The following is an 18,712-nucleotide window of genomic DNA, read 5'->3' as shown; positions in this document are numbered from 1 at the left end:
CAATGAATTAGCAGTCTTGGGATGAGGGAGAACCATTTATGTAAAGCCCTTTCCTCAAGTACAGAGAAAATTAAGTTCCTCCCCAGCCACTTATCTAGGAAAGACAGAAATAGATTACAAACTCCACATCCCAGTTTCCCCCTCACCTACTAGACAGCAACTATTCTCTCATCAATACCCCTGCCCTCCTCTCTGACAGGCAAGGGAAGACATTTTACCCACTTGATGGGGGTAACTGTTGGATTCATAGGGCAAAGGCTGTCCCAAAGACAAGGGCACCGGTGTGGAGAAGCTGCAGTTCTTCCGGAATGGTGTGTCCAGTGTCCTGATGTAACTGACACCCTGGGGAAGTGCCAGGATGAGCACACATCTCACCCTCCCCCACGCCACAACAGAACAGCCTCTGCGCTGCTTTCTTTCCTACCTCGTCCCCCCTCGTCCCCGATCACGTACCGGTAGCTGTGGTGCCCTTTGTATCCAGAAGGTTTCAGGCTGCTCCAGACTGTAGTCATGAGGCTGTTAGGGAGAGAGTTCTGCATAACTCCTGCCCTTTGGCCCTCATTCACAACAACTTCTGGGCTTGCCCACCTGTCAGAGCCCAGCTGAACAAGTGGGGTTGGATGGGTTCTCACCTTTGTTGGGGCAGGAGGCCCTGTTTGCGCCAGTTTCATTTGGTAGTCATGATGTGTCACTGACTGGACCTCAAAGAGCTTCCTTGGGGGGTCCTGCTCCGCCTGTACCTCTTTACTGTGCAGCCGTGGCAGCTGTCAAGGCCATTCTCGTTAAGGTTTCTCCTCCCCCTCCCTTACCCTTCCCAGTGTCTCACCAAATCTGGTGGTACAGAAGCATCTCCAGAATGGCTTCTCGCTTCCCTGTGGGAGGGCAGAGTGGGGGTCTGGTTAAGAAACAGATTTGAGAAAATGAAGTGAAGTCTTGGGATTTTCTTTATATCTATCAAACAATCCACAGTTCTTCCAGAAACTCTTTCCTCTTTTTTCTCTCCCTGATGGACTCATTCTGGCTTATTCACTCATGCTTTATACCTCGAAGAGGCTGACGTAAGTTTCTTGGAGGCTGGTATGAATCTTTCTGGGTGGTGGTGGAGGGCACAGGTGACTGTAGTATGCTCAGCAATCCTTGGTGCCCATGTCGGAAGAAGTAACTCTCAGAGCCATCTTTCGAGCTTGGAACTTGATCCAGGTGATTGGTGGCTCTCTGTGGGCCCCAGGTTGAGTGATTATAGTACCCTCCCACACCACAAACTTCACTCCCCTGGGAAGGTGGGATTAGCTTTCCTGAAAAGGAGAAAGCCATAAACTTAATACCTCTTCTTCCCAGTTGTAGAGGAGGCAACGCCCCCGTGATAATGGTCCATAGTGAAACTGAGGCTTTCCTTCAACATCTTGGGGCTTCCGTAGCCCTAGGGCACCAGGTTCTGAGACTTTGAGAAATTCCCAGCTTGGTTCTTTCGGAGGTTCCCAGTGGCAGTGGTGACTCCAGAAGATATTATCAGAGAGCAGATCTGACTTGAGATTTCTGAACCTCTGAGGAGTGCTGGGGCTAACCTCAGGGCCAGGGCTAGAGCCTGGGCCAGTCCCAGAGACAGGCCAAGAGCCTTGACCAGAGTCATGGCCAGGACCTAAACCAGAGCCAGGGACAGACCTACTGCCAGGACCAGGCCAAGAGCCAGGAACATAGCTACTGCCAAGCTTAATGCTGGAGACAGGCGCAGGGCCTCTAGAGCTAGAGTCAGTTACCTGGCCAGAGCCTGAGCTAAGGTCAGGTGTAATATAGAGATCCTCAGTAATACTGGAATCATAGGCGGGCTCAAAGTCAAGGCTCCCAAGACCTGCCTGGTGGGATCCAGCATATTTCGCCCTAAGACTGTCAGAGGAGGGCTCTGTGAACTCAGAATGGGACTCTGGGGTCTTTGAACATAAGGCAACTGCTTTGTTGATAGAAGCGGCTGCACTGGATGAGGCAGCTGATGCAGCCGCTGCAGCTGCTGCGGCTGCAGCTGTTAGGTCAGACCTAGAACCGACATCTGAAGAAAGAAACGGTTCTGAGATAGATAGTCCTTCGGAGCTGGGTTGGTCGTCCAAAGCTCTGAAAGAAAAGGAAGGTGTCACGGCCGGAAAGAGAGCAGCAGGAAGTCCGCTGACCTTTCTTGTCCCTTTACGCCTGCAGCCAGAGCTGCAGCTCTCACCCGGATCCCGATCCTTGGGATCCCTGCGTAGACTCTGTGGTATCCATCTTTCGGCACTACCAGGTAGCCATAGAGACGGTAACGCTTCTAAGAGCCTGCGCAGAACTATAGGGGGGCGGGGTGTAGAAGGTGGAGGCCAGCCCTCTGCCGGGCGGAAGTCTTAAACCAGGTGTGTACAGGGAGTCCTCTTTTCGGTCCCGACTTCATTCCTCTGCGGCCGCAGTTTTAAGGTTCCGCAGGTCTGAGGCCTCGACCTCCAGATCGGAGTGTGATTCTTTGCAAGTAAGGTGTCTATGGGGATGTACTGGAGACGAGCACAGGGCTGGAGCATCACACAAAAACTTACTTGGTGTGTTTGTGGCGGAACAGCAGTAGCTTCCCCTTACAATGCTTAGTTCATTTTCAAAAGTTGGGAATGGGAGTCTAAATTTTTTTTTAAAGGATGAAAATACATGAAACAGTTAAAGAACAAAACAGGGAGACTTATGGAGTATCATACAGGTAGATTTTGTGTATGTGTGATTACTTTTCCAATAGGAGACTGTTTTAATTATATTAACTACTCTTCTCTCAATAATTTGTGTGACTTGGTTTGGCTTCTAGGTAAGGGCCATGTGGGTTTCAGTCTTTTCCTACTCCTTCTGGTTCATTCCTTTTGTACAAGCGTGACCCAAGACGAACCACTTATGCAGCAGATCAACAAGCAAGTAATGCATTTGCCCTGTCTAACATCAGTTTGGTCTCTTTAACCACCAATGGGCCTCCTCCATATGCTTTTTTGTTTTTTTTTTTTTCATGGTACTGGAGATTGAACTAGGGCCTTTACACTGAACTACATCCCCAGCCCTTTTTAAAAATATATTTTTGAAATAAGGTCTTCTGGGGACTGGAGATTTAGCTCAGCGGCATAAGCACCTGCCTTGCAAGCAGGCAGTTGTGAGTTCGATCCCTGGTACTGAAAAAGACCAAAAAAAAAAAAAAAAAAAAAAAAAAAAAAAAGGTCTTCCTTAAGTTGCTAAGTTGGCAAGGCTGGGCTCAAATTTGGAATTCTCCTGTCCCAGCCTTCCAGTCTTTCTGCATTGCTGAAGAAAATCATGGCCCTAAATTAGTTTTCTTTCCTTTTGTGGTATAAACCTTTTGAATATTTAAGACAAGGATTCAAAATTGAAGAAGAATAGATTTATTAACATCACAGTGTCCCTTCCCCATCCAGGCTTTCAGGTCTGCGGTCCTTGCTCAGTTGGAAGGTTCAACCTGGAGGCCACTGGAGCTGTCGGCCTCCCAACACGTGAATGTGCAGGTGATATACAGATTGTGCGCCCAGCTTTCCATCATTAATCACTGAAATGGAGCTTGAGGTTAGGGGGCCAGGGTCATGGGAGAGGTTGGAATTCAGGGGTGAGGAGCCCCAGTCACTCACCAAGTCGGTACCCATCTCCCAGACCCTCAGCCTTTGCTATCTTCTTGGCCACAAGGAGGAGGTGTCCTAGAAGCTACAGGGAGCAGGAAGGCAGCTTCACTCATAGGGAACAAAAGCTCTAGCTTGGTCCATGGTTCTACCCAGGCAACCCCTGACCCTGATCTCCCCACCTGCTGATCTTCTTCCTCAGCCTGGCTAATTCGAGGAATGGGCTTCTTAGGAATAACCAGGAAATGCACAGGAGCCTGTGGGGCCACATCACGGAACACGAGACACTGGAAGCAGTGACAGGCCAGAAACCATTATGTTATTTTTATAAGGCCAGATGGTATTTATGAAATTCCTAAAGGGCCGGGTCCTAAGGGGACCCCACCTGCTGGTCCTCATGTAGAATGTCAGCTGGGAGGCTTCTGTCCAGGATACGAGAGAAGATTGTTGGGGATGCTCCTCCAGGAGCTGCCTGCTGGGCCTTGGCCACTTCATTCCCGTCAGTCATACCTGCAGCTCCTCGGACCTAAAGATGGGTCAGACACACCAATAGGGAAGAGTTGGCAGTCCCTGTGTATTCAGTAGAAACTGGCTCCGATAGTGACTAATTGCATCCTTCTAAGAATGTATTAGTGGTTCCCACCCAAGGAGAAAGTTCCTGAATTTCATTGCAATAGCAGGAGAGGGTAGGGCACATGGTACCGGGTCTGTTTGGATAACAACCATTATTACTATGCAGGATTCAGGTGTTCAACTGATTCCTGCTAATGTGTCTATAAAATATAGTACTTATCAGTGAAAAGGATCCAGAAATTCTACTATCAAACTACCTCAAACCATTTTTCAGCTTTGAAAATAAAGGGGTAGTTTGCATCATCTATTAAACGAGTTGGAAGCACTTCCTGTATACCTTGTCAGTTTTCATTTTTATATTCCTTGCTTTTTGATCTGTTGCCTTATTTTATTTTTATTTTAATGCATTTGCCCTGTTTGACATCAGCTGATCCCTCTTTGGGTGTCACTTCTGACCTCTTCCTGTGGGTTTTTAACTCTAGAAAACTTCAATCAGTGGCGTTGTATGAGTTCAACTAAGTGCACTCAACTCCAGGGGATTAGAGGTAGGGTTGTCCCAGTTTCCATGAACTCAGAGAATGCTAAAATCAGTGCATCACATTAAGAAAGGACGGAACGAATTACGATTTCTCTGACTCTCAAGACCCTTCAGGAAAGTGGTGAGGATCAAAGGTTAACAGTGGTGCTTATTAAAAGGCTAGAGGGCCGAGCCGGGCAGAGGGCTGGCTACAAGAATAGAAAGCTCACTATCTGCAGGGAGCATTGACGCTGCCCAGAAGTGGCAGCGGGCCTGCAAGGCTTCAGGCAAGCTGGAGGCGCCGCTGCAGCACCGACCCTAACCGGACCTCGGCGTCCAGGCCTGTGCAGAACTGGCGGTCAAGGCGAGTTCACTGCTGCCGCCACCACCAGTGGCGCGATCTCACCGCGCAGTCCCACAGCTGGATCCTCCGAGATGGGCAGCGGTTCCCAGAGGCTGCTGGGTTGCGGGCACCATCTGAAGCCGGGATGAGCGCGGGCTCCCGCCTGTGAGGGCGGTGGAGCTTGCAGGACCCCGTCCTCGCCCCCGCAGCCATTCTCACCTGCAACCTTCGCGCCCCCGCGGCTGCAAGGGCTCTGTGCACCGCGCGGAACCTGGCGGCCAGCACCATTGCCGCAGCCATTTTCCTGGCCTGCAGGAATTGCTCACCTCGCCCGCTCGGCTCAGCTGGTGGCGGGAGGTGGGCTCATTGGGCCACTTAGGCGGGCCCTACCATCCCATTGGAGCACGGCCCTGGGCACTAGTCGTCATTGGCTCCGCTGCCATTTTAGGGCGGAATCTTTCCTTCCCATTGGCTGCTTTTGCCAACGCAGTGCCAATTTCCCATTGTCGGCTTCTTCGTGCAGGCAGTGTGAAAGTACGTTTTCCATTGGGTCCCTTAGCTTCACTGTGACGCAAAAGACCAAGAATTAAGAAACCTCAAAGTGGTGTATTCTAGTTGGCTGCGATTCACAACCTTGGCTTCAAGTTGAGGCTGAGTGGCGAGGCTCTCTGGTTCTCGGCTTTTCCTTTTACAGCTTCAGTTCCTACTTGTGGGCTAGAGGAAGAGGGCAGGGTTTTCTTACCTGTATTTTAGACCCTTTCATTGCACCAGCTAGGAGAGCAGGGTTCGGAGGACACTGGGCGCTTATTGGCTGCAGGGACCACTTGGGCGGGTCTAATGGTGACCGGTGGCTGAGTCTTTTTCCACTGGTGCATAGGTAACATTTTCTCCGCAAGGGCAGTTTTCGATCACCGTCCCAAAGATTGTAAAGGGCAACCCCTCCTCAATTTTATGCTTTAACACGTTCGCTCCATACAGTAAGGATTATGCAGTGTCCAGGGTAGTTTTTTCATTTTTTAAAGATCAGTGAGGATGGGAGCGTCCTATTTTTGCTACACTTGTAATAAGGCAAAGGAAGAAGGTATCCAGTGTTCTTTTCAAAAAAGGGGATGTGATACATTTTCTTTGCGCGACGTTTACTCTGCTGAAATTTTTCTTTTTGACATTGGTGGCCTACGCCTGTAATCCCAACACTTCGGAGGCTGAGGCAGGTAGAGCTCTGCGAGTTGGAGGCCATCCTAGGCACATAGTGAATTCAAAGCCAATCTGAATTACATAGTGAGACACTGTCGGAAAAACAAAACAGCTGGGTGGTGGCGCACGCCTGTAATCCCAGCACTCGGCAGGCTGAGGCGTGAGGATCTTGCAACTTCGAGATCAACGTGGGCTACAAAGTGAACTCAAGGCCAGCCTGAACGGCATAGTGAGACCCTGTCTCAAAATAAATATATATTTTAAAAATTTTTTTAAATTAAAAAAAAAACCAACAAAACCCCACAATCATATGAAACATAATGTCACAAAGACACTAAGACCAGGTTAGTTTGATGCTTAACATGTAGGATAATTTACCACTGTAACTTTTTTTTTTTCTTTTCTTAGCTCTGGGAATTGAGCCCAGCACCTTCCATAGAGCTATATCCTTTTGTATTTTGAGACAAGTTCTCACCATGTAGCCTTGGCTGGCCTTGAACTTGCAGCAATCCTCCTGCTTTTGCTTCCTGAATGCTGGGATTACAGGGATGCAGCATCCTTCCCTGCTTCCTAGCCCTTTCTGAGATAGATTCTCATTAAGTCACCAAATTACCCAGGGTGGACTTGGACTTGCACTCTTGCCTCTGCCTCCCCATATTGCTGGGGTTGTGGCATGTTCCACCATGCCTGGCTGGGTTTGTTTCTTAAACACATGGCTTGACACATATAAATGCTCAGTAATAGTTGGATAAATAACATTTGATGTTTTATTCCTTTCATAATATAGAATAACATGCATGGGGTATTATTTTCTTTTTTTTTTTTTTTTGTCTTTTTCGTTTTTATCGGTACCAGCAATCAAACTCAAGACTGCCTGCTTGCAAGGCAGCTCAGCTTGCCGCTGAGCTAAATCTCCAGCCCTATTTTCTCATTTTTAAAAAATTTTCCACTTATAATCAGTTTCCCATCATTACTTAAGTCTATGAAAATGTACTTTGTAATGGCTGCATGCTTTTTTTTTTGGTACTGGGGATTGAATTCACCACTTCACACTTAACAGGCAGGCACTTATGCCGCTGAGCCCCACATACTTTTTTTTTTGTTGTTGTTGATTTCTTTTTCTTTCTCTCTCTTTTTTTTTTTTTTTTAATATCGGGAATCAAACTCAGGGCCTTGCACTTGCCAAGCAGGCACTGTTCCATTACTACATCCCTGGACTGCACACTATTTCCTTGAATGGATTTATCAGAGTAACTCTTTGTCTATTGTTGACTATTAATTCATTTAGGCGATGTTATCAGAGTACACATAACCAGTGTTGAGAAACTTTGCTTCTCGAGTTAGCAAATCCCTACGGTTATATTATTAAAAAGTCCTTCCTTCTCCAAAGGGTCTATGTTTGAGCCTGTGATTTTGCCTAGGGTCCTTGCAGCCCAGGCTGCTCTCCCTGTTGGAAGGCAGATGCCTCTCTAAATGCAAGGGGATGGAGAATGGCCTCTTCTCTGTTCCTCTGGGTCACTGGGAAACTCTAGAGCTGCCTTGGAAAAGGGGAGGGGATGGTGGAGCTGGGTTTTAGGAAGGCAAACCAGCTGGAGGGATAGAGTACAAAGCGCTTGGAAGCCTCATAGAGACCAGGCAACATAGGTTATTCCTGTTCAGCAGATGCAGAAACTGAGGCCCGCGGAGGGAAAGTTTTTTCCCAGAGTCACCGGGCCCACCAGCATAAGAAGACTCTGTTCCCGCTCAGTGTCGCCTGGGACTTGATCTGCTGCAGATCCGGGCTCAGGTCTTCTCTGTTCCAGCAGCCGCTCTCCTCCAGAAACGGCGCAGGCTTTGCCGCCCCTCTGTGTTACTACACCTGCTCAGGGCTCCTTAGACACTGCTGTTCTTTTGACTGCTTTTTGTTCATGTTATTTGCTTCCTGGCATCACTTTCCTTCCTTATTTGTGTTATGCACTCTCTGTATCCTCATGCCTACTTCTTTTATTTTCCTGATTGATTTCCCGACACCCCCCCATCACCACCCATTAGTCTACATGTTTTGCTCTTCTTCTCTAACTGGCTCTTACTTCTGTGTCCTAAATTACCCAGGACTTTCTTAAATACCCTGCATTAATCAGCCCCAAACGCCAGTCATCTTTCTCTTCCTGTCTTGTTTCCTACTCTTGTCCTCGCAAGGGAACTGCCACAATTTCCTGTTCCCTGAAGCCTACTGAAGGCTTCAAACTTTCTTCTCGATTTTAGGAAATAATTTTCCCCTGCTCTCCTCCCCTCCCCTCATCTCTGTTCCCCTCCCCTCTCCTCCTCTTTTCACTTCTCTTTAACAGGGTCTTGTTCAGTTGCTCAGGCAGGCCTTGAATTTGTGATCTTCCTACTTATAGGAAGCCTTATAGCAGCCTTATAGGTGTGAGTACTGCACCCAGCTGTGATGTTTCTTTTGTTAGAGCAATTTTCTTCACCTCTGCTTTGACTGTACTTCCTCCCTCTGGAATCTTCTCACCAGGAATTTCTCCCTTCTCTGCTGCATCTTTCAAGCACTTTTTGTCTACTGGTCTCCCCCCCCCCCCAAAAAAAAAAAAAAAAAAAAAAAGCTTCTTTAATTCCACAAATCACTCGTTTTAGATATTTTGTGACTTTTCTCCTGCACATTTTGCCTAAGCTTTTTTTTTTTAGACAAGGTCTTGGTATGCAGTTCAGGCTGGCCTGGACTCACTGTGTAGCCTAGGCTGGCCTTAAACTCCCAGCAATCCTCCCTGAGTGCTTCCACCACGCCCAGTGATATACCTAAGCTTTGAGCTTGTTTTTGGTACTGGGGATCAAACTCACACCTTGTGTTTACCAGGCAAGCACTTGAGCCCCGAGCTAAGTCCCCAGCCCCTTACTCAAGCTTCTTGAGGAGACTCCAGACTCACTCCTGTTTGGCTTTTGCCTCCACTGTACTAGTGTGAAACTGTATCTCTGAGGTCTCCAAAGAATTTCTAATTGCAGAATCCAATGGGCACTTTTCAATTTTGATCTTAGAGAAGCCCCAGCTATACCAAAGATTACTTCTCACTCTATCCTTGCAAGTTCTTCCCTCCTTGACTTTCTTGAAGCCATTATGTTTCTCATGTCAGAGCCAGCAGTTTAAATGTGGGTGGGATGCAGACAATGGGTCCAGCATTTGTTCTGCCTGCTGGTGCTGTCTCTTGCCCCCAGTAAGTGCTGACTAACATTTTACAGTGGGTTGTGGCTTTTCCTGCTACATTCAGAGCCAGGTCAGAGTCTAGTGACTTTCATTTTATTGCTGCTGTGGCTGGGCTCAGAAAGGCCTGTGCTAGTTGTCGACAGTATTTCTTCCTGGAGGAAGGAAGAACAGAAGTGAATGGGTCAGATATGTGGGCCAAATTTGGGGCCAGGCTGGAAGCCAGATGGGCCAGGAAGTGCAGGGGAACTTGGATGGGAACTGGGATAATCAGAAAGCCCCTGCACCTGGAGGGCCTCAAAGTTAGGATGGTGGCTTCTTGAAGGACAGGAATGTCAGCAAATGATACACAGTCTGCTCCTGGGGGTGGAAACCAGTGTGGAAAGGGATGCGGAGGGTGGGCAGTGGGAGTGCAGTAGTGCTGGAGGAGGTGGCTGAGGGTGGATGGGTTTTTCTGCCTAGCCTTTTGAGCATGAATGCTGGCTGTCCCAGGTTGCTGCCTTACCATGAGGCCTCCTTCCTTTTCGTCGTCGTCCGGTCTCCTCCTTCTCAAAGAAAGTCTCATGTTCCTCCCACCTCCGATCACAGGCCGCGCAGAGGAAATTAGATTCAAAATAGTTGCAGAAACAGCCTGGGACAAAGGGACAACTGAGAAGAACTGGGGTGCTCTATGGAGTGACTCTATGCTTATCTCTTCCTTACCTGCCGCGTACCCCAGTGTCTCCTACCAGCCCCCACCCTTGAGTCCAGGCTGTGTTCTGTATCCCCCCCCCACTCCCACACCCTCCCTGCACTGAAAGTTACCGTGATGCCTGCAGGGATGGGCTCCGTTGGCCGCGTGGTCTTCGTGGCTGTGTTTGCAACGACATTGGGCCCTCCAGGCCATGGGGTTGAAGGTGGCTCGTCTCCTGAGCCAGAACTCACCCACCTCCTCTGGGCGTGACGGAATGAAGCAGAATATGAGGCAGCGGCACTGGCTCACAGCGCAGGGCACAGATATATCTATGGGGTGGGATGGGTGTAGGATTTGACCAGAACCTTATAGCATTTAGTCTTCCCCACCCAAACCCCTACCTATAACTTGAACCAACCCCACCCCCGCCCATACATCCCAAGACACAACGGAGTACAGCTGTGACTCCACTCTGGAGAGGGTGGTCACTTCTCCCACACCTGAGATGATCTGGTGTTGTTTCAGCAAGTGTCCACAAAAGCACTTGGACTCATCCCCAATTCGGTAACAGTCCCATAGGTAATGTGGACAGCGCCAGCCAATATAGAGACCTAAGTGCAAGAGATTAAATATACAGTGGAAAATGAGAGAGAAACATTTTAAACTCTGCCCAAGTGTTTTGATCTAGCCCCTCGGACGGGGAGCGGGGCTCACAGCTACTCCCATGTACATTTATCTCCAGCCAGCCGTCCTCACCTCTGCCCCTTAGGCTCCTTTTCCTCAAGGTTTTGTTATCCCCTAATTGTCTTCAGTTCCCTTCCTATCCTTTGATCCACCCCATGTCTGCCAGCTCTCAGGGTGACAAGATAGTGTTCAGCTTGAGTGAGAAGACAGTGAAATTTTCTTTGAAGGTACTTACTAAGTTCTCTGTGACCCCATGGTTTCTCATTGCCCTCTCCACACTGGAGCCTGACTTTCCTTAAGCATCTATGGAGAGGGTGAGGGAAGCTGACTGGCCAGGTGTGCCACAGATGAGGGGACTGGCTCCAAAAGAGAATGGTTAGTGAAGGATTTCCTCCTGAAAACAGCCACAACATTGGGCAGCCCTGGTTTCAAGAGGCAGAAGGAGTACTTCCCTCACTTCCCCAGGAGGGCACAATGGTACATCTCTCCTGTGTCCCCAGTGTTGTGGAATTAGTGCCTTCTGTGCACCTGACAAGGGCTGCCTGTGGCTCTCCAACAGTCAGGAGGAGGAGACGGGTCAGAGGTCATGGCTGGTTGAGACCAGAAAATATCAGTTTTGAGGCTAAGAAAAGAGGCAAAGCAAGGCAAAGTGAGGTTAAGTATTTCTAACACAGGCCCCAGAAGGAAATTGGAACTCTTGAGAGCCTGGTTTTAGTGATGGGGTCTGAAACTGTCCAGTTCTGTGGCCAGTGTCCACATGTGGCAAGGGTGGTACTATGTAAACATGACAGGAAAATGAGACCACCTCCTCCTCAGATTTTCTCATTCTCCGTGAGAGCAGAGACTGTCCCAGCTTCTAGCCAAGAATCCTGTTTGAGTCCCCATAGAATGAGACTTGGAGTTGTGGGACTCATTATTATCAATTTGAAATTTCAGCTGGGACTCATCTCTTCCAAAATAATTGCCCCTGACATCTCCTGCCTGCTAGGCCCCATCTCTTCCCTTTTCCAGCTCCTCATACTTCTCACATTCAGTGCATTGTGATAGACCATTCACTTGTATGCCCATTAGTCTATGAGCTCCTCAGGGAAATATGTTTTCATCTAATATCTCTAACCCGAGCACAGAACTTGGCACAAAATAGATGTCCAGAGAACACAGACTGCCTGACTGAATAAAGGAGTGAGCCAACTCCTTCATGAGAGAAGAGAGACCCAACATTCTAGGTGTAAACCTGGTGTCCCACAGGAGAATGAGAAAGAATCTGGTTTTTGACTTTAGGCAGGATCATAATTCACAGTTTTGTGCTTCAGGCCAGGTATTCTTACCCATAGTTTTTCAGGATCTAGGAGCCTATTCAAATGTGACTTTTGGCTTGGTTGCTTTGATCGTGATACCGACAACTTGTAGTACCAGGGCCCTCGTATACCAGGGAAGTTAAGTATTGGTTGAGAGCTCAAGGTACAGGCAGTGTCATAATAGGGGTGGATGGGAGCCAGGATTCCACTAGAGGAATTCTGAACTCTGTCTAGAATGGCAAGACAAAAGGGTTATGCAGGTAAAGTACAGAAGTGAACAGTTTATGCCCATAGATAAGAGTCTATGCTCACTGATCAAGTCTAAGTACTGGTATGGAATCAGTTCTCAGTGTTTAGATGAAGAGTTTTGAATAGGGAGACCAGCACTAGACCTAGGAATCTATTCTATTATTCTATTCAGTGCTTTTCAAGAAGGAAAACTGGTATCTGGCTGTAGATTACATTCTCTGCCTTGCCCCTTTCTATGATAAGTGGACAAAGACTAGTGGGAAAGACATTATCTAGGCCGTCACTCTGACTGTAACGCAGTCCAATTGCATGATTCTGCAACTGCACTTTTATGATAAATCTCTATGTTGAGATGTCTCTACACAACATGTAGCTGTCTTTATAAGAAGGAGGTCTCTATCCCAGACCTCTTTCTGGAGCTTCCGCCCAGCTGTCTACCAGGCTTTTTCAGGAGCATGTGCCTGAGCACTTTTAACATGTTATGTCCAGCCTTCCCTCCAAACCCAGTCCTCATCTCTGGCTGTTTCTTCATCCAACACATATTTATCTAGCATGGACCCTATGTTAGGCACCATTATCTAATCAACTATTTAAACCAAAAGCTTAGGTGTTGGTACAGACATTTTCCATTCTTATTACACACATCCAATAATTCAATAACTTTACCTTGTTAGCATTTTGTGAATTTGTCCACTTTTCTCTGCCTACCTACCTCTTACCTGATTACCAGGGCCTCTTGGTGTAGTCTGCCTGTCTCCAACCTTGGCTTCCTCTACTCTGTTGCCAGAGTGATCTTCCAAAAACACAAATCTGTTCATGTTTCTGTGCTATTTAAAATCTTTTAGTGATTCTCAGTTGCCTTCAGGGTATAATCCCAACTCTTTCATCTTGGCACAAATATGCCTCCACAAATTCTTCCTTCCAGAACTGAGCTGGCTGCTCCCCCTCAATTTCTGTAGGCACCAGGCATCCTGCATTGATTGCTACAGTGTCTTAGGATGTCTTGTCTTGTCATATCTCACCCTACTCGAGTTGGTCCCTTCTTCTCACCATCTTACAGATATCAGCTGAGCAGTCTTTCCTTCTAGGGCTTATTCCTTTAGACCCCAAAATCCAGTGCTCCTTTTCTTTGCTCCTGCAGCACTCTGGGTATAACATTTTTTTTTTTTTTTGTCTTTTTCCTTTTTTATCGGTACCGGGGATTGAACTCACGACTGCCTGCTTGCAAGGCAGGCGCTTATGCCGCTGAGCTAAATCCCGAGCCCCTATAACAATTATTGAAGTGAACTGTAATTGTCCTTTTACTTATTGGTATTGGCTTACTAGAGTGCAAATTAGTTGAGGGATTTTGTCTTTGAAATCTCACCAGCCCTACCATTTCTACAACTAGCTCAAAGCCAGCATACATTAAATGTTTGTTGAAAGAATTTTTTAAAAAGCTTGCATTTGACATTTCTCTACACATCACATATACTGTTGGTGGAGTCTTGACTCTCCAAGAACTCAAGATTCCCTAACATTAGAAGGGGACCCCAAATATCTTTGTTCCAATGGAATGACACTTAAATTTTGTATGTGCTCCCTATTTTACCAGGAAAATAAAGACCTGCAATTCGAAGAAGAAGAAAAAGGAGGAGGAGGAGAAGAAAGGGAAGGTGAAGGTGAAGGGGAATAAAAAGGGGATAAGGAAGGGGAAAAAAGACTACAATGGCCTTGAAGAGTAGGGAGTAGATAGGAGTCCAAGAAGAGAATTGTGGGCTAAAGAGAGCTGACAGTTTTAAGAAAACCAGCAAGAATAACAGAAAATATTAAAATAAGTAAAAAAAGCCATTTCATGCCCAAATTAAACAGAGAAATGAAGGAGGTCACTGTGTCCTTCTTAGCCAGGGGTACCGAGTCCTTGGATGAGAATAGAGAGTGAATTACACAGAACTGGGGAGGATATGGAACCACCTGTCTGTTCTTTAGACATTGCTATGTTCGAATGATAAGGGGGGGAAGGAAGTATGAAAGACCAAAACAAACAGAGTAACACCTTTCAGTCTGGATACCCCGGAACCCTCATAGTGGGCTGGGATGGCCTTCTTCCGAGGTTAGTGTCCCTGTAGGTGTGAGGTTCAGTAGCACAGGTAGGCATGCGTGTGTACAGGATAACATTGCTGACAGCTCGTCTGCACAACAGAAATACAGGCAAATATAGCAAGCCACTAGCAGGGCTGTCTGGGCTGAAACTTAGTCTCTTTGGTGAGATGACGCAAAACTTGGGTACCTAAGTGATCATGGATCTGGCATGCAGGTGACAGCCTTTATGGAATTCTACCAGACGAGCCAAGGCTCTTTGTTATATCCAGACAAGAAGTCTCCTTGAGGATCCTTGAGGATCCTCCTTTCCAGGATCCTAGCTCACCTCTGCCTGAGGGTCTGTCTGGTACAGGCTATCTGGGGCTTAGATTTGGCACTGGCTTCTGGGTCTCATCTTTTTAACTATCTGGGCTTTATATGATTCTCCTTTTTCTGTCAGTCCATGCTGATATTTTTGAGCTTGTTTCCTTGCTTCCCTTCCAGATTCTAGGCATGTGGCATGACCATTTCCACAAGGGGTAATTATTCATTGAAAGGCAGTTTCCCAGATCTTGTTGGTTTAGATGATGTCTGCAGGCCTGTTAATAGCACCTATCTGAAATGCCATCTGGGCTCACCTGTCTGGATGGCATTCAGGGCTGCATCCTTCTCCCACTGGAAAAGATGATTCACCTGAGCATCAAACTGTTCTCTGTGCATTGCTTTAGCCATCTCCACCAGATCTGCCTGCTTAGTACGGACCTCTGAGTGGTCTGTGTAACCTAGGAAGGGAGGGGCTGAGTAACCAAGGAGGGGTGTGAAGAGCCTCTAAAACTAAGACAAAGAGGCTAGGTGTGGTGACACACTCCAGTAATCTTAGCACTCAGGAGGCTGAGGTAGGAGGATTGCTGCAGGTTGGAAGCCAGTCTGTGTTACATAGTGAATTCAAGGCCAGCCTGAATTACATAGTGAGACCCTGTCTCAAAAAAACAAAAAAAGCTGGGCATGGTGACACAGGCCTGTAATCCCAGCACATGGGAGGCTGAGACCGGAGGATTACCATGAGTTTGATGCCAGGCTGGGCTACATAGTGAGTTCAAGGCCAGTCTGAACTACACGGTAGGCCTGTTTCAAAAAAAATCAAAAGCCAAACCAAACCAAAACATACAGAAAAATCCCTAAACAAAACAAATGACAAAAAACCAACCCCTCACAAGCCCATCCCCTAAAACAAAAGCAAACAAAAAAAGACCCAAGAGACATGAATAACTCAGATCTGAGATCTGAGAATAACTCAGATCTCTCCTCCTATACCAAAGATGGTAGACAGTAATAAGTATAAGGTAAAGGACAAAAATAATTACGGATAATTCCTTTCTTCCCCCTTCTCTTGCTCGGTGGGTGTCCAGGCCGGGTTATGTGAGCACTGATGTCACTGGTATCCAATATGTTCTCGTCTTCTCCTGCCTTTTCCTTCTGTTTTTCAGATGTGTCTATATATATGTGGGCTGAAGAGCCTGGAAAGGAGTGCTTTGGAAGGTGCTCAAATTCAGGGGCCTGAGAAACCTTCTTCATCCAAAAAACCTCCTGGGAAGAAGACTTGGCGAGGAGATCTTCCCTCAAAGCATCAGAGGGAGACTCAGAAGCACTGGCTTCTGATGAGGCCAGATAAAGGTTGTTTTTCTCTGGGATCTTAGAGTTGTCAGTCTTAGCCACAGGGCCTTCCAAAAGGATGTCAGAGATGGACTTTTCTAAAGAGGTCATGGGGATGGAAGGCATCAAAGCACTTTCAGAGGCTTGGGGTGATAAAGTGGTCTGGGAAGTGGATGGCACCAAAGAGGGTTTAGAGGTATGGGACTCTAAAGGGGTCTCAGCAGCAAGGGGCTCTAAAGCGGTCTGGGAGATGGAAGTTTCCAAGGGGCTGTCAAAGGTAGAGGGTGCCTGCAAGTCTTCAGCAGAGAGATCTTTTGATGAAGGGTGCTCTTTTGCATCTATGGTGGTGGTGATATCTTGCTCATCTGTGGTCTCGTCTGCTTCCATCTAGTGGTAGAATAGGGTACAGGCTTTATGAGGTTGAGATTGGAGAGGTCCTCAAATGAGGGCAGAGCCCTGGGTTCACAGAGGGTTACAGAATTAAGATAAGGCTTTATTGTACCTGAGACACAAGAGTTCTGGGTCTCAGAGTATGATACTAAGAGGCTCACCCATGTGCCCAGACCTCATGTGGCATTTTGCCTTCAGTTGTTAGGGAGTAGGAGCTTAAATAGAAAAGCTGAAGTAGTCAGAATCCCATCAGATGATAGCAGAGAACCATGCCTCAGAAGGAAGCCCAAACCCAGGTATTTGGACAGTCCAAAAGTAGGGCCCTAGCCACCTTGGAGGTCAGGCTTTGGAATCCCAGAAATTGGGAATAACATTCTAAAGTTGGGTTGGCTCCCAAATGGGAGAATGCCATGATGCATAAGGCAGGACCCTGCTTATAGTCTGGTTTTTGTCTAGGGATCACATACACCCTCCCTTGTCACTTACGTTCAAGGCTTCAACTAATACTGACACCTTCTAATTATGTATTTGCAGCTTAAACCTATTTTAACCCCTTGTACTTTAACTTCTTTCTGGACAGGCATCAAAACTTAACTCTGGGAATTATCCTAGTCTTTTCCTTGTTCATAGGCTCCCATCTTCTACTAGATACTAAGAATATATGATTTCTTCAATTTATCAGGGCTTTCTTGAACTTATCAGAGACTTGCTAGAGGAGAAGTTTGGTAAGGGAACTAGGATCATAGGTAGAGTTATGGGGTGGAAGGAGGCCTATCTGCTAAATACTAAAATACATTTTCTCTGCTCCTTTCCCTTCAGTTTCATTCAAGGTCTCATTACTTTCTGCTTACATTGTACAATAACTTTACCCTTCCATTGCTATCCTCATCACTATTAATTGATTCATCCATTCTTTTATTCATTTAGGAAACTTATAAAAAGCCTAATCTTACACTTTTACTTAGGCATTGTACTAAACACACGATTTGGTGGAGTTTGGGAGAGACAGCTAAAAATGGCAACACAAATGGACTGATGGTTCAGGAAATTCAGGATGCGGTGGAGAGGGAGTATACTTGATTTATCATGTAAGGATGTCCAAAAGAGTTAGTCTCCCATCTTGACCAGATCAAGATCTTTTCAAAATGCAAAGCCAACACTGCCTTCCCTTGCTTAAAAATGTTTAGTGGCCCTGCCTAAATGGTTAAGTCCAAATTTCTTGGTCCTTGCATTCAAGGTCTGTCATCATTTGTACCATCAGAGAATTCTTGCCTTCCCTGTTTTTTATCCCTATGTCCCCCCATGCTCCTGAGATACTATATACATCTTTTCTTACGTTCATCAGAGTCTTTTTGAATTCATCAGGGCCTTTCCAGAGTGGAAGTTTGGTAAAGGAATTAGGGTCAAAGGTAGGATAATGGGTAGAAGGTGACCAGTGTCAGCTACAAAAAAAGGTATCTGAAGGTAGAGAACCACAGTAGGGTGAGAGGAGAGGACTGAAAGGAGGGAAACGTGTGAGGGAGAGGGTAAGGTTGAAAAGTAGCCATGCAGGGACAGAAGGGGTGCATTGAAGGTGGGGCGTAGGAGATCAGGCTATGGAGTCCCAGAAACTACATACCTCTGGGCTTTGGCTTGGTTGCTAAAAGTCAGGTTGATAGGTCAGGCCGTTGGTCGGAGGGGGGAAGTGTTAGTTCAAGGCAGCTAACGTTCTTAGTTGTGGAAAAGCCGAGTTGCGGATGCTGAGAACTGAAAGGTCTTGCTCGAAACTCTTCTATCTGGGGAGACCTGGGCATCTGCAGATCGTCGCAAAGGATTCTGTCTGACCTGGGATAGGGTAGTAAGAGGGAAACCCAAGAGGGGTTTAGAGCCGATGAGGGAGGGCTTTGACTGAAACCTCTAGAACGTGGGTCAGGAGAAGAGGGTTTTGTCACCAGGACAACCAGAACGCCCAGTAGTCTTCATGACAACAGCAGTCTGGTCACTTCCCACGTGTATGAGGTTTCCTGGAGGGGGTTGTGTGGGACCTGTTTGGGGGTTTGAGCGCTTCTTTGGGAGGGAATTTGCGGATACTGTGGTACATCTGCGAGGAGTATGGGTTTGTGGGGGGTTCCTGTAGTTCTGTGGAACGAACTCTGAGAGGACTGAGACAATCTGAGAGGCTCGCAGGACTCTGTTTTTGGGGTGAGAAAGACAAGATATCAGGTCTCTGGGGCTGGGGCGGAGTCTGTCTTTGAAGCACCACAGGACTAAGTTTGAGGCCAATAGAACAATGCAGAAGG

At 47.1% G+C, this 18,712-nt stretch overlaps 3 protein-coding genes across 5 annotated transcripts; all 3 read right to left on the bottom strand.

Moving 5' to 3' along the window:
* Positions 1–7: 7 nt before the first annotated feature.
* Spag8 (sperm associated antigen 8) lies at positions 8–3,231 on the bottom strand. Of its 2 annotated transcripts, XM_005004092.4 has the most exons (7): positions 2,207–3,231; positions 1,326–2,106; positions 1,044–1,215; positions 827–872; positions 633–747; positions 454–516; positions 8–342 (listed from the first exon to the last, which is right to left on the bottom strand). In XM_005004092.4, the coding sequence occupies exons 1-7, from the start codon at positions 2,251–2,253 to the stop codon at positions 172–174; spliced, it is 1,395 nt and encodes a 464-aa protein (XP_005004149.3). In that variant the 5' UTR covers positions 2,254–3,231; the 3' UTR covers positions 8–171. The 2 variants fall into 2 exon arrangements, with proteins under 2 accessions (XP_005004149.3, XP_013008896.2); XM_013153442.3 differs by having other exon boundaries at positions 454–747.
* Positions 3,232–3,370: 139 nt separating this feature from the next.
* Hint2 (histidine triad nucleotide binding protein 2) lies at positions 3,371–5,443 on the bottom strand. The gene is made up of 5 exons (XM_003470863.4): positions 5,267–5,443; positions 4,000–4,140; positions 3,797–3,901; positions 3,627–3,699; positions 3,371–3,547 (listed from the first exon to the last, which is right to left on the bottom strand). The coding sequence occupies exons 1-5, from the start codon at positions 5,345–5,347 to the stop codon at positions 3,456–3,458; spliced, it is 492 nt and encodes a 163-aa protein (XP_003470911.1). The 5' UTR covers positions 5,348–5,443; the 3' UTR covers positions 3,371–3,455.
* Positions 5,444–8,826: 3,383 nt separating this feature from the next.
* On the bottom strand, positions 8,827–18,642 carry Fam221b (family with sequence similarity 221 member B). 2 transcript variants are annotated; one of them, XM_063225553.1, is made up of 7 exons: positions 18,052–18,642; positions 15,755–16,430; positions 15,029–15,172; positions 10,599–10,709; positions 10,230–10,427; positions 9,931–10,056; positions 8,827–9,580 (listed from the first exon to the last, which is right to left on the bottom strand). In XM_063225553.1, the coding sequence occupies exons 2-7, from the start codon at positions 16,428–16,430 to the stop codon at positions 9,558–9,560; spliced, it is 1,278 nt and encodes a 425-aa protein (XP_063081623.1). In that variant the 5' UTR covers positions 18,052–18,642; the 3' UTR covers positions 8,827–9,557. The 2 variants fall into 2 exon arrangements, with proteins under 2 accessions (XP_063081623.1, XP_063081630.1); XM_063225560.1 differs by lacking the exon at positions 15,029–15,172.
* Positions 18,643–18,712: the final 70 nt, after the last annotated feature.

This window comes from Cavia porcellus, unplaced genomic scaffold (genome assembly GCF_034190915.1).
Source record: "Cavia porcellus strain 051 isolate PalLab524CR breed Dunkin Hartley unplaced genomic scaffold, mCavPor4.1 scaffold_1, whole genome shotgun sequence".
NCBI lineage: Eukaryota > Metazoa > Chordata > Mammalia > Rodentia > Caviidae > Cavia > Cavia porcellus.
Note: the sequence above shows the minus strand (reverse complement) of the source record. Positions and strands in the feature narration are given on the sequence as shown.